Source organism: Mirounga leonina, unplaced genomic scaffold (assembly GCF_011800145.1).
Source record: "Mirounga leonina isolate KUSES-001 unplaced genomic scaffold, KU_Mleo_1.0 Mir_224, whole genome shotgun sequence".
Taxonomy (NCBI): domain Eukaryota; kingdom Metazoa; phylum Chordata; class Mammalia; order Carnivora; family Phocidae; genus Mirounga; species Mirounga leonina.
This window is the reverse complement of record NW_023270615.1, coordinates 15,331,800-15,347,321: the sequence shown is the minus strand read 5'-3', so window position 1 is coordinate 15,347,321 and position 15,522 is coordinate 15,331,800. Positions and strand designations below refer to the sequence as shown.

At 41.1% G+C, this 15,522-nt stretch overlaps 1 protein-coding gene across 2 annotated transcripts in view; it reads left to right on the top strand.

Moving 5' to 3' along the window:
* The window catches only part of PLGRKT (plasminogen receptor with a C-terminal lysine), a 50,484-nt gene continuing 34,962 nt past the window's right edge, over positions 1-15,522 (top strand). The window contains exons 1-3 of one of the 2 annotated variants that reach the window (XM_035029157.1): positions 1-301; positions 956-1,079; positions 2,868-2,954. In XM_035029157.1, coding sequence (XP_034885048.1) covers positions 2,874-2,954 — 81 coding nt within the window. In that variant the 5' untranslated portion in view covers positions 1-301; positions 956-1,079; positions 2,868-2,873. Of the gene's footprint in view, positions 302-330; positions 415-955; positions 1,080-2,867; positions 2,955-15,522 lie in introns of those variants that run through there. The other variant, XM_035029156.1, reaches the window with a different exon arrangement.

Here is a 15,522-nt window from a genome sequence, read left to right as displayed (position 1 = left end):
CGGGGGGGGGGGGGGGGGCCGCGCTGCCCGCGAGGGCTCCAAGGCCCCGCGCGTGCCGGGCCGCGCTGCGCCCGCTCCTCGGGGGCACCCCCACTTGGCTCCCCTCCGGTCCCCAGCGCTGACCGGCATCTCCAACCTCGCTTCCGAAGAGCCCGTTCTCCTCGCAAGGACGCCTGGCCCCTCCCGTCTCGATGTAGCCGAGTTGGGGAAAGTAGGCAGGGCATTATTAACGGAAATAAGCGCAAGACTGCAGGAAATACCCGAGTTACAACACTTGGGTCTACACTAGGGAAAACCTCCCGTACGTAAGCCTTGGGCTGGTTCTGGGGTGGAATACGCGGGGGAAGTGGCCCAGTTTGAATGGAACGTAAAAAAGACCAGAAACCGATTTTAATTATGCCACCAGTCATAAATGTAGGTAACGTGTCATTTGATCAGGAAATGAATCAGCACCGACATTTGGATGACATGACAGGAACTTATCTCCCACTCTCTCTTTTTCAATAAGTAAAATCAAATCCTAGTTCCCAGGGGTGACTGGAGGAAGGCTGCCTCAGCCACTGCACTCCCAGAAATTCCCCTTCCCATTGTAAACTACAGCACAGCTGAAAGGGGCTGGAGCATTAAAGGGCCCTTTCTAAGGTCTCAGGAGTAATCAAAGGAAAATGAAAGCAGAAGGGACCAAATCAGCATTCTCAGTAGGGAGACATGTGTCACCAGTGATAAAATGTTGGAGTTTTTGAAAGACTTACCTTATTCGAGTAAATTCAAAATTATCCCTATTGCAAGATCATTCTTGCTTGATTTCGGAGAGAGAAAGCAGAGAGTATTCTGGGCATCCTAAGGAACCTCCTAGACTTTGGAAAACGGCTTTGTTAGGGTGGGGAAGGAGAGGGAAGTTGACAATACTGAACTCCAAGGCATAGTTCACAAGGTGTTGTACACTCATTTTCAGGTGTGGTTTCCGTTGAACATGGAGAAGTTCTTCATCCTGCTTGGATTCTACCTTTAGCCCTTGGGAGCATTCTCTAACACATCCAAACTACCATCCAGACCCAAGAAACCGAGGTCCACAACAGGTAAGCCTACACCCTAACCTTCCAGATATTCTCTTTCCTAGATGGCTGACATGAGGACTATCTCTTCACTTCAGGAAAGGTCCCACCCCCTTATAAACAGGGGCACTGTACGAGACACAATTCTGTGATATATGGTGTGTGTGTGTGTGTGTGTGTGTGTATAGGAATGGGATTAGAAGACAGTTGTTTTCTTTATAAATGTTTGCAGCATATGGAAAAATTCAGTCATCTACTCCTATGTACAGAAAAAAAATAAGGAATGGCAAGTGACCTGAGCTAGGTTTCTCTTGTACCAATCATGCAAACATTTATGGGCAAAAGACATTAGGGGAATACCAAGATGGAAAACATATTGCTCCCTCCTTCAAGCAAGTTCTGGTCTGCTGTTGCAGACAGCTGACTTGGGGCTGTCGAAGTCTCCAGAAAGGAGAGAATTTCTGTAGGTCTCCATATCCTCACGGGGTGGCCTCTAACTCTCTGGACAGAGGGTAGAGTGGGGCAGTGGCAGAGGGGGAAGGAAACCTCATGACCTGCCTCTTCTCTACAGTTCATCTTCCTATGTCCAGCATTGAGGCTGACTCTGGCTCAGAGGTCCCTATAATTCAAGGATGCATCTTTGGCCAGAATATAGGGAAGCCACTAAAGGCTGGCTTGCAGTTCCCACTCACCTGGAGCCAAACTAGCAAGGATAACCCATTCTACCTACCTAGCGTGAAATGCCCTCCCTCCCCCCACATCTTCTCCCCAGTTAGTCAGAACCTACTACTTCCTGATAAGGATATGGAAAATAGTAGCTCTGCTGGGTTTCTCACAGAAGAGTGTGAATCTGGGTAGAAAGCATTGAGACTGACCACTCTGACCCAAGGTTCCCCACCCTTCTCAGTAGCCTACCAAAGAGAATCATCAATATTATTGAAAATAGAGCAGTTGTAACTTCCCTGAGTTTTGCAGTTTCTGAAAGTAAAATCAATAACTAACTGAAGGTCTTCTGTATCTACCCAATTGGATTAAGAACAGAAAATTGAAATTTGGGCCCTCTAGAAGTGATGGCCCAGTTAAGAACTTCTTAAGATAACTAAGATAGGCAATGCCATGTATTCATTTAAAAATTGCTCTTCCCAGGACATTTAAGTATTATTTTGTTCTTCCCCTCTTGAGAACTTGAGTAGTAGCCTGAAGAGAACAAAGGTGAAGCCAGAAGAGGATGACCAAGGGATATCAGCAGTGGGTGACATAATAAGTGGTACTGTAGGAGAGAGGTAGGGATTACAGGAAGAGTACTGACACAGTGACCTTGAGACACCTAAAACTTCCTAAAACACAATGCAAGGAGCAGAGAGAAATCTGTCCTCAAGGTGTACAATGCATCTTTTGAATCACCCCTTCTCAGAAGCAAAGTTTCTGTCATCCAACTGTACAGAAGGTAAGAGGATGGATGGTATCTACCCTGTCCCTCACAGAAAAGAGAGTGGTCTGTTTGTTTGTAAGCATTCAGTTCTTCAAGATTTACAGTGGGAAGAAAAATCAGGAAACATGGAGAGCGGGAGAAGATTTTGGAAGTCATCTAAGTCCCCTGGTCTTAGGTGAATAAATGTTGGGCAGGCTGGTTAAGTTTGCCGAAGATCAGACAGCTAGTTAGAAGTAAGGACTATAATCTACACCATGTTCCCAGGAAATTTGTCTTTTTTTTTTTTTACATTGTTATAAGCCTATGGTAGCCAAAGCAGAACATATGAGGATATATGTAGAATACATTGTTTTAAGCCTCTTTGCTTTTTCACATTTTAGGTCAAGATGGGGTTTATATTCTCAAAATCTATGAGTGAAAACATGAAGAACCAACAGGAGTTTATGCTTATGAATGCTCGACTCCAGGTATATTTTCAAATAATTAAGCTTTTATGTTGTCACAGTGGTTAAAGTTTCTACAACATTTACTCCAGCAGTACTGTTCTCTTTGACCCCAAAAGGTAAAATGTTCTTGGGGCTCCATCCTCAGAATCAAGATGAAATGCATTATTAATTATCAGGTGAATGGGTGTGTTTAGATCTCCAATCCAGATACTTGTGTAAAAATTTCCATACTGAAGTAAGACATAACTGCTTAGAGAGTAGGGTAGGTAGAATGATGCCCCTCCCCTCACCAAGTATCTGCATCCTAATCCCCTATGAATAGTTGCCTTACATAGCAAAAGGGACCTTGCAATGTGATTAAGTTAAAGAGTTTGTGATAGGGAAGGTCCTGGGTTATCCTGGATTATCTGTATGGGCTCAATGTAATCACAAAGGTCTCCTTATAAGGGATAGAGGGAGGCAAGAGGGTCAAAGTCAGAGCTAAAAGAGAGATTTGAAGATGCTACACTGCTGGCTTTGAAGATAGAGTGAAGGGCAAAGGAATTCAGGTAGCCTCCTGGAAAAGGAAAGGATATGGATTCTCTCCTAGAGCTCAGAGGGAACACAGTCCCACCAGCCCACTTTGGATTTCTGACTCCAGAAATATAAGATAATAAATTTATGTTGTTTTAAGCTACTGAAGTCGGTAATTTGTTATAGCAACAATAGGAAATTAATATACAGTGTGAAAACTTGACACTAGATTTATACATAGGCTGGATAGAAAAGATCAAAGCAAAGTAGAACATTGTCTGATTGCCTAATATAGGTTGTCAAAAAGGATTTTAAAGTGTTGGATGTCATAATCAAGTGTTAAAAGTTTGACTAAAATTATTTTCCTAAGATTTCAAACAAAGATCTCTTGGCCTTTGGGGTTCATTGTGGCCCGGGGAGTAGAAGATCCTACCGTGAGGCAATATATCGAGTGGTTAAAAGCAAGGACTAAAGCCAGACCAACTAGGTTTGAATCCCATCTCTACCCCTAACAGTATGATGTGTGTCTCAGTCTCCTAGTCTGTCAACTGGAGTGACAGTATCCCCTTCAGAGGGTTGTTTTGAGGAGTAATAATGGTAGTGTATAGAGAGTATACAGAACAATGCCTCAAGTCTTTTAGAACAGTGTCTTTCACTTTAAAAGTATTAGTTGTTGCTACTGTTATTACTGCTATTAAGAGTGTCTTGTGCAGGCTAATGATTTCTTTTAGGAGAATGGAACAATTTAAAGAATGGAAACCAAACTGTTGTAACAGAGTAGAGTGACCGAGGGGAGACCAAACATTAGGCATACACACCAGCCAAGAATGTCATATACCCAGAGAGTCCTTGTCCAAGACCTCTGGAAAATACATTTTACGTCAGTGAAGTCAGGATATGTTGAAGGTCTGGGATTTTATCCCACTTGCAAGCTAGCGAATTAGCCTGTTACTATTTCATGGACGCTGGCAGAATACAGGAGACACTTCGTCGTCAGAGACAAAGGACTTCATTACTCATAGCACAGTAAGCAACATGATCATGAGGTTGGCATGAGTATCCCCATGCCCCTCAAGTCTCACAGAGGTGACAAAGATGGACTTAAATGGGTGCTGTGCACTCAGTGGGTTTACGGCACATTTGAGGAACACTGGGCTTGGGGAATCTACTGCTTTTATAGTGATCAGCGAGCCAGAAGAGTTGGGGGAGGACTTGACCTTATTCCTCAAGGTCGTTCGCTGTAAACACAACCCAGAGAAATGGCCTGAATAAAGGGCAGTCTGGGCCTTGTATTCTTGGCCTACTCAGCAAGAATGTGTGGGGACATTCAGGGCCCATGGACAGTTGCCCCTCCCAACAACCTGCCCCTCAGCCCAGCTGACCAGAGTTTTGAGAACAGCCTTGACTTCTGCCCACTGATCCCAGTGATCACCATAGCTAGTGCTGAGTTCAAACCAGCAGGAACACTATCAGCACGATCAGTTTTCAGCTTAGCTGAACCCGAGGTAAACCAGGCCCATGCATTTAGGAAAATCTCTGTGAATCCAAGGGCCCTATTAAACCAGTAGCTCTACTTCATGTGGCAGAGTAGAAGATGAAGATTTTCCCAAAGGGGTAGCTACTACTTCTTTATGCAAAACTGAGATGACAGTAGGGCCAGGCCAGTCATAGCCTCAAATACATTTTTATTTGACCAGCAAATAGGCCCTTTCCTTGTAATTGTCATGTCCTAGTTGACCCACCCCAAAATGGGGAGGAAGCCTGAGAGTCACAAGCCTCCATGGGTCAGATACTCATTTTTATCAAGAGCTTAGTAGTAGTCAATAGCTGCCTCCCCTTTTTGAAAGGAGTATTTTATGGGTTGAACTGTGTGTCCTCTCCACAATTCATATGTTCAAGTTCTAACCCCTACTATCTCAGAATGTGATGTATTTGGAGAAAGAGTCTTTACAGAATCAATCAAGTTAAAATGAAGTCATTAGGATGGGCCCTAATCCAATATATGACTGCTGTCCTCATAAAATGGGGAAATTTGGACACAGAGGCATGTCGACAGAGAGAATGCCTTGTTACTATGAGGTCAGCTATTTATGAGCCAAGGAGAGAGATGTGGAACAGATGCTAACACATAGCCCTGGAAAGGAACCAACCCTACTGACACCTTAATTTTGGTCTTCCAGCCTCTGGAACGGAGACAATAAATTTCTGTTGTTAAGCCACCTGATTTGTAGTGTACTTTGTTACAGCAGTCCCAGGAAACTAATACAGGAGGTATCTGGTGCCTGTGTTTGCAGGTGGTGATAATATATAGGCAATGGCCTCTCTGGAGATTGGCTGTGATTTTCTCTTTTTCTCCTTGGGATTCTATATTGGTTTTTTTTTTTTTTTAAGATTTTATTTATTTATTTGACAGAGAGAGGCACAGTGAGAGAAGGAACACAAGCAGGCGGAGTGGGAGAGGGAGAAGCAGGCTTCCCACAGAGCAGGGAGCCCGATGCGGGGCTCGATCCCAGGACCTGGAATCATGACCTGAGCTGAAGGCAGACGCTTAACGACTGAGCCACCCAGGCGCCCCTATATTGTTTTTAATAGATCACCTGGAAGGGGTCAGGGAATCCAATGAAAGAGTGTCTCCTTATCACTATGAGTATTTACAAAATAAGCAAGTAACACATCAATTTCATTATACATTTATATGCAGGGGACATAACTGCAGTACCCTGAGTCAGCTCAAGAATCACTTTCATTTCCCTTCCTTACTGCAAATGTTGCTCAAGCTCTTATCGCCTGAATTGCAGTGCTTTTTTTTTCCTCTATGGGAACACAGACCAAAGAATTTAACACAGGGGTTAAATAGTCGTCGTCGTAAGGGTTATCTTCGTAGTTAAGGAGACTCTACTGTCTCATAGCTGGGGGACACTGGGGAGTGACAAGGACAGCTTTTGCCCTTTGGCTCCTCATTCCAAATTGGTGCTGCTTCCTCCCCTGCACGCCCCTGGCTTCCGGAAGGCACTGGTGTTCAGGGCTACCATTCTTTTAGCCTCTACTGGTGTCATTGCTCTGCCCTGCACCCTCAGCTCTTTGGGCCACCCTGGTGCCGAGCTCACCCTCCCCACATGGGACCAAGTGTACTTGGGCACCTGTAGCCAACAGAGCCATAAACGTTTGAGTTCCTCCCCTCTCCTCTCTGAAATTCCTCAGCACACCCAACCTTCCTTCCTAAAGCAGCTGAAGTTGAAGGGAGAGGTAGAGGGAGAGAGTAGCTGAGTGCCAGTAAGCAAGGCTTTGCAGTTACTCTCATTTCAAGGGGCCTTCCTTCAGCCACAGCCACATTGCCTGCCTTCTGGCTGGGCTCTAGGACTTGCTGCTGCATCTTCTCAATAGCATCCTTTCCCGCTGCACCCCATAGGACAACATGCCGTAATCACAGCACCACCTGGGCAGCTTCTTTGGATTCTACCTCTTGTCGCTCAGCCCCATTTAACACACTGCACAGTGAGAGACCTTGCTCTACATTCCCACTCTTACCACCACCTGGGTTAGACTATTTTCTACCAGATCTCAGAGAGTCTTTTCATATCTGATAACCCAACCAATGAGGGCCCGTGCTTTCTCTTTCAGAACGCCATGTCTCTATCAGTATCTCTTCCTCATCACTCAAACTGACAGGCTCTGTGAAGGGTCTGGGACTTTAGCCAACTCGCAAGTTAACAATGTAGTCCGCCACTGCTTCACACATACTGGCAGAAGACGTGTTACAGTGCAGCAAGCAGCATGAGTATGTTCATTTTAAGCATGAGAGGCTTTGTATGTATCCCTCTCATGGAGGGCATGGAGGTAGACTTAATTGGATGCTGAGGTGGATACAGTGGGTTTGTGATATACCTGAGAAACAGAAAGCTGTAGAATATACTACTTTTACCATGAGTGGTTAGCAAGGCTGCTCTTAGGTAAGACATGTTACTTCATCTCTCAGGGTTCCTTACTGCAAACACAACCCGGAGAAATGGCCCATGTAAACAGCAGTCAGAGCCTGTATCCTTGGCCCACCCAGTAAAAAGTACAGGAATGCTCATGGCCCATGCAGATTGATTCTCCCAACATGTGTTTGGTTAAGAAGGTTGGTTTTTCCTTGTTGATCAGGATATACTTTATTATTTATCTTCTAATTTTAAGGAAAGATGACAAAGAGAATATATAGATCAACATGGCTGAAGCAGCTTTCCAACCCTAAAGCTATTTAAGTTCTGATACTAACTAGGACAGCCTAGAGAGAAACATAATCTGTAGAAATTTTGGAAGATCAGGTGGGTCCTCAAATGTTCCCCGGTTAAAAGAATTAAACTTCTAACATCATTCCTAGGGTTTAGAGCTATTCTTTTATTGAAAAAAAAAAGTATCACAAAACATTTGATATATACTAGAGAATATATTTATAATATAAATTATGAGGTATAATAAAATGAACACCAATGATCACAATACCCCTGAAGCTACCCATAGGTAGGTTCCATCCTACATGTTGAATGAACCCAAACAGCTAAAGCTGGCCTGGAATTGACCTCATATCCCAGAGCCCCTGGGACTGAGAAGGACTCAGCAAAAGTAAGGAATGAGCCACTGGAGTAGAAGATTACATGTCTTTGCAAGTTCTTTAAAAGATTTTTTTTAATCCCAGTTGAAACACCATATGTACTAATGCCTTTAGCTCGTGATAGTATGTCTTTTGGCTCTTTTCCTATTTAAGGGCATCTCAGTAAAAAGGGTAAATAGAAGAAATAAAGCAAAACTTTTATTAAAGAAAAGCCTAATGACCAGAATCCTTTTCCCAGTGGCTTTTTCTTAGTTCTACTCTCTCTCTCTCTCTCTTTTTTTTTTTTTTGGTAAAAAAAAGATAAATCATAACTCAATAATCCCATATTATTGGGTTTTTTTTTTTTTCCTTCAGAGAAAAGAACCAGAATTAGAGATTCAGCTACATCTCATACCAGTGTCCAGGTTCCTAACTGGCTGTACATTCTATTCACCTGGGGGCCTTGGGATGTTTTGTCCCATTCAGACCAGTTAGATCTCTTCATGGCCAGACACGTTATTATTGCTCTAAGCTCTCTAAGGGACTGTAATGCACAGCCTAGCTTGAGATCTCTGCCTTTTCTTTTCCTATGATGCTACATAATTATAATTAATGATTGGCAGGGATTTAACATAATGCAAATTGAAGATGGAACCAAATAAGTTTTCAATTTAAGTAAGTTAATCATGAAATTAAATCAGTCACTGGAGTCTGATTAATAAAAGTTTACAAAAGGCTTCAAATCAGAAATTTTTCTTTATGAACAACTTTGGTTCAAGTTGGGCTGGAGGGGATTACACTACTAGTTATAATGATGTTTCAGATCATCAGCAAACTTCAGTTTCCCATTGCTTTGTTTAGCCTCTGTTACTGAGGACGGTAGATGGATGGCTATACTCAGTAAACTAAGTATCACTCAGATAAAAATGAATACTTCCTTAAAATGCCATCAGATGGCATACCTAAACTAATCGTATATCACCTGAACGGCCAGTAAAGCATTTTGATGTTAAACAATAGGATGGAAACTGGAAATGGAAAGCAGAAAGAATGAAGGAAGATCCCTCAGGTCCATGCTGTGCTCTAGTACGATATAGGGAAAGCAGATATGGTCCATGTAAAGATAAGTCAGGTAGCTTATTCACTGTTTACTGTGTATGGGCAACAACTGAAGATTTAAAAAATACATGAAAGCCATCCTTTGACCTGTATGTCTATTGTTAGAGTTTAGTGTTAAGGAAATGAGGTATAGTTATAAACCAAAAAAATAGAGTTATTTAATATATACAAAATAATGTGCTATATGCTAAGCAGGACTCAGAAATGTATAAGGTACAGGCTCTGTATTCAAGGAACTTCTCATTTAGTTTGGTGGGAAGAGGACGAGTTATGCTGCGATATCCAGGTGTTTGTACGTATAGATATATGGTAGGCAGAACACTGGCCCCTAAAGATGTCCACACCCTAATCCTGGAACTTGTGAATATGTAATCTAATGTGGCAAAATGGACCTTGCAGATGTGATTAAGGGAGCAGAACTTGAGATGGGAAAATTATCCTTGATTATTCATGTGGACCCAATCTAAACAGAAATTCTTAAAAGTGTAAAGGTAAAGACAAAAAAGAGAGATATAAATACCATATGATTTCACTCATATGTGTAATTTAAGAAACAAAACAAATGAGCAAGGAAAAAAAAAAAAAGAAACAACAACAACAACAAAAAGGCTCTTAACTATAGAGAACAAACTGAGTGTTACCAGAGGGCAGGTGGTGGGGATGGGTGAATTAGGTGAAAGGGATTAAGATACACTTATAAGTTATTTGCTGTTTTAATGTATAGAATTGTATAGAATAATGAGCACTGAGTAATGTATAGAATGAGCACTGAGTAATGTATAGAATTGTTGAATCACTATATTGTACACCTGAAACTAATATAACACTGTATGCTAAGTATACTAGAGTTAAAGAAAATCATTTTTTAAGTAGGCTGCATGCCCAGTGTGGAGCCCAATGCAGGGCTTGAACTCACGACCCTGAGATGGAGACCTGAGCTGAGATCAAGAGTTGACCACTTGACTGAGCCACCCAGGTGCCCCTGGAGTTAAATTTTTTTTTTTTTTTTTTCAAGAGAGAGGGGCACCTGGGTGGCTCAGTTGGTTAAGGGGCTGACTCTTGGTTTCTGCTCAGGTCATGATCTCAGGGTCCTGGGGTCAAGCCCTGTGTCAGGCTCCATGCTCAGTGGGGAGTCTGCTTGAGCATTTTCTCTTCATTCTCTCTCTCCCTCTGCCCCTCCCCCCACTTGCACCTCTCTCTAAAAAATAAACGAAATAAATCTTTTAAAAAGAGAGAGATGTGATATTGCTGGCTTTTAAGATGGAGGGAGAGAACCCCCAGCCAAGGAATGCAGGTGACCTCTAAAACCTGGAAAATGCTAGGAAACAGATTCTCCCCTAGACTCTCAGAAAGGACTGCAGCCTTGCAAGACACCTTGATTTCAGACCTGTATCAAACTTCTGATGTCCAGAAGTAGAAGATAGTAATTTGTGTTGTTTTAAGCCACTAAGTTTTGTAGTAATTTGTCTATACAGCAGCATGGGCTGTGATAGGCTTATTTCTACAACATAAAATATAGTGTGTACTCAATACATGCTTTTTCAAATATACAAAAATTAAAACAGCAAATAACTATTATGAGAACTTTTTGAAATTGCTTAAGCCTCTCTAACTCCCAACAATCTGTCATTCTTATGCCCTCTCATCTGTTTTTTTGAGGTGAAAGCTGTAGCAACATTTCGAAATAAGAAGGGCTTAATGTTGGAGTGCCTGGGTGGCTCAGTCTTTAAGCGTCTGCTTTCGCTCAGGTCATGATCTCAGGGTCCTGGGATCGAGCCCCGCATGGGGCTCCCTGCTCAGCGGGCAGTCGGCTTCTCCCTCTCCCTCTGCCCCTGCCTGTGTTCCCTCTCTCGCTGTCTCTCTCTGTCAAATAAATAAAACCTTTAAAAAAGAGAAGAGCTTAACGTTCTGAGGCGAGCCAGAGAGTACCGTGTCTGCTTTGTAGAGTCTTGCCGCAACAAAATGTAAAGCAGGTAGTGAAGAGGGGAGGGAAGCAGCCAACTCTCTCTGTATGTAGAAGGATGAGCAAGTGTGAGTTGGCTCCAGAACAAGAAGTGACCAGGAAGTGCCTTGAATAAAAGAGGCAGCGTGTCAACGCAAGCTCACCAACAGCAGGGGAACTTGGATTTACAACAGTCTTCAACTTAACCCTCTGAAACACTTCTGTCCAGTCCCTATCCCTGCTCTTAGCCTCCCTATATCCCTCATTCATAATCATTCTTCTGAGGTTTATTTTTATTGTGGTAAAACACACCTAACATAAAATTCATCATCTTAAAGTATATAATTCAGTGACATTTACAATGTTGTGCAACCATCAATACTATTTAATTCCATAACATTGTCATCAAAAGGACACCCCATGTCCATTAAGCAGTCACTCCCCATCACCCCCAATCCCTGGAAATCATTAATCTCCTTTCTGTCTGTATGGATTTGCCTGTTCTGGACATTTCATATAAATGGAATCATACAATATATTTTTGTGTCTGGCATGAATCAGTATTCATTCCAACTAAATAACATTCCATTGTATAGCTATACCACATTTTGTTTGTCCATTCATCAGTTTAAGAACATTAAGAGTTCCACTTTTTGGCTATTGTGAATAGTGCTGCTATGATGATTCTTGTTAAGTTTTTGTTTGAACATTTGATTTTCAGTTCTTTTGATTATATACCTAGGAATGGAATTGCTAGATCATTTAACTTTGTTTAACTTATTGAGGAACCACACAAATGTCTCCCATCGTGGCTTTACCATTTTACATTCTTACCACAATGTATGGGGGTTACTATTTTTCCACATCTTTGCCAATACATGTTATCTTCCTTTTTTAAAAAATTCTACCCATTCTAGTGGGTTTGAAGTTGTTTCTCATTTTTTTTTTAAAGATTTTATTTATTTGTCAGAGAGAGACAGCGAGAGAGCACACAAGAAGGGGGTGCGGCAAGCAGAGGGAGAAGCAGGCTCCCTGCTGAGTAAGGAGCCTGATGCAGGACTCAATCCCAGGACTCAGGGATCATGACCTGAGCCAAAGGCAGACATTTAACTGACTGAGCCACCCAGGTGTCCCTCATTGTGGTTTTGACCTGAATTTCCCTAATAATTAATATTTTTCATGTATTTGTTGGCTATTTGTGTATCTTCTTTGGAGAAATGTCTATTCTAGTCCTTAGCTCATTTTTAAATTGTGTTGTTTTTATTTTTGTTTTTGAGTTGCAGGAGTTGCTTAGATATGATAGACACTAGGTCCTTATCAAACATAAGATTTGCCAATATTTTCTCCCATTCTGTGGGTTGTCTTCTTACACTCTCCTAGTGCTCTTTCACACATACAAGTTTTTAATATTTATGAAGTCCAATTCATTTTTTATTTTGTTGCTTGTACTTTTGGTGTCATATCTGAGAAACCATTGCCAAATCCAAGATCATAAAGATTTGCCCCTATGTTTTCTTCTAAAAGTTTTATAGTTTTAGCCTTTATATTTAGGTATTTGATCCATTTTGAGTTAATTTTTATATATGGTGTGAAGTAAAGGTTCAACTTTACTCTTTTGCATGTAGATATCCAGTTATCTCAGCACAAGTTCATTCTTTATGAACATAAGGAAGTTTGACACTGCACAGTAAAGATTAGGGGTCACATACTAAATCTGTAACTGACTCAGATGAAGAATCTGTTCATCAGGATTCAGGCCCTCTGAAAAGAGCATCTTGACCTTTTAGTGGTCCTCAAGTACCTGAAGTTGAAGATGGTGGCAACCTGTTGGTGTCTTTTTCTACTAAAGTTGAAATGGATAGAAATAATTTAACAACATTATGAAGGATTGGGTAAATACAAAGAATACAATATGTTAATTGACTTTTAGAGAGGCTGCTAAAAATGTCCAGCAAATCTCTTTAAATGTGGGGCAAAATATTAATATGTCTGGAATCATTTAGAGGAGTTAATGAAAATACTTATGATTTCCTACATACTGTCCATATTCAGGAATGGTAGGAATGGTAGGAATTGGAAGTGAAATAAGGTCATTGGTCCCATAGGCCCTTACTTCTACAAAGGTAAACAAATAACAAAGAAAGGTCAAGCCACCAAGTTGTTCTTTTGCTGCCTAGTCCTTCCAGGACCCTTCCTACAATCAATACTCTAAAGGGGACACACTGGTTTTAGGTTTGTTTGCAAACTTCAATGAGACCAATGAATGCCATTATAGACCATCAGAAAGCTTTTCTTTTTCTTTTCCTCCCTCAACAAGACAGGGATGTTCACTGTCACCACTTTTATTTAACATAGTACTGGAAATCATAGCCATAGTAGATAGACAACATAAAGAAATAAAAGGCATCCAAATCTGCAAGGAAGAAGTAAAATTTTCACTATTTGCAGATGACATGATACTCTACATAGAAAACCCAAAAGACTCCACCAAAACTGCTAGAACTGATGAACAAATTCAGTAAAGTCGCAGGATACAAAATCAACATAGAGAAATCTGTTGCATTTCTATACACCAATAATGAAGCAGCAGAAAGAAAAATCAAGGAATCGATCCCATTTACAACTGCACCAAAAACAATAAGATACCTAGGAATAAACATTACCAAAGAAAGACCTGTACTCTGAAAACTATAAAACACTGATGAAAGAAATTAAAGATGACACAAAGAAATGGAAAAACATTTCATGCTCATGGATTGGAAGAACAAATATTGTTTAAAATGTCTGTACTTCCCAAAGCAATTCACACATTTAATGCAATCCCTATCAAAATACCAAAAGCATTTTTCACAGAGCTAGAATATGCAATCCTAAAATTTGAAAGAAAAAAAAAAAGTCCATCTTTACCCGTCCCCTCCCAGTGATTTGAGATTTCACCTTCACTAAGCTACTGTATATACTCAACACTGTTTCTGGACATGCTATTCCAGTGGCCAATTTGTCTATTCATGTACCAGTACCTCACTATTGTAATTTTAGATGCTTTATAGTACGTTTTAATGCCTGCTTAAGCTAATGTATCTTTGTGGTTTATTTTTTCAATGTTGATTACATATTTGCATTTTCATAAAAAGTTTAATATCAACTTTTCCAACTCTATAAAATAGTTTGTTGATTTTTTAAAATTAGCACTGCATGCATTTATAAATTTACTTAGGAAGAACTGCTGAGTCATTCTACCCAAGAACAGAGTATGTTTCCCCCCCTTATTAGAGTCTATTTTTATGTCTTCCACGAGTTTATAAATGAATTACAGTCTAAACCAAAATGGGTTTTTTGTTAAGAAAAAAAAAAGAGACATTTAAGTTAAATTTCAAAATTTCCTGTAAATGATTATAAAAATAATCTTTCAGTTGAGTTCCTTGCCTGTTTGGCAAGGGACTGTGTTAGCAGTCCATTGCTAATGATGGCAGGACATTCTTACTCTGAAATGTGCAAGATTGAAGAGTAGAAAGAGAATGGCAGAACTTCCGGTGGCACAATTGGAAATCTAGAAAGGAAAACTGAACCCAGACTGCTGCCTACTGGATTTAAGGCCAGGATATGGCTGCTAAGGACTGTGGATTTACTCTCCTTGTATGACCTGGGAAAATCACAGGCACTAGGCGCAGACACATGTAGGGCCAACCTTGGCTCCATCACTTGGATAAATGATGTAGGTTCTCTGAACCTCAGCTTCATCACTCTGATGGGGAGAACGATACCCAACTACTATCCTGTATGGTAGAGGAGATGCTCAAAAATGTTCCCTTCTTGCTCATTTATCTACTTTCCTCTCTCTTATGTGCTCACCATCATTACTTCATTCTTTATTCCATCTCTAATTTCATTCTCCATCATTTTTTTATCTTTCCCCTTCTCTATAACTTCAATTCTGCTGTCAGGCATATGCTTTTCTAGTTCCCTTTCCCCTCTGCCTTGTCAGAGGCAAGTGCCTTAGCACTTTAAATGATCAATCCTGATAATGGGGCTTGGGGACCATTTAGCCTGGTCATCCCCACAGCCTCTCAAGGCACTCCTGATCCCACTGAGCATGCTCAGCCGTAAGACCCTGAGGTATTTACAGGTGTCCCTTCTAGAGCCATGGTGGAACCTAAGTCATTCCTGAAAGCTCCTGCAGCCTGATCCAGAGAACATCAAATGTATTCCTGTGCCCACCGTAGTACAAAAGGGAATGGCTTCTTGTTCATTCCTTGTGCTCATACGCTATTTTAGGGTTCTTATGCTTTTTTTCCCCAGGAAATTTCTGAACAAAGAAAAAAATCCCAGTTTAAAATTAGTTCATTAAATTCTAATTTACTTGTGATTTATGTGGACCACATACAAAGCAATCGGCATAAATTTAGGAAGGTAATGAGTAAGCATTGTCCTGAAGAAACAGA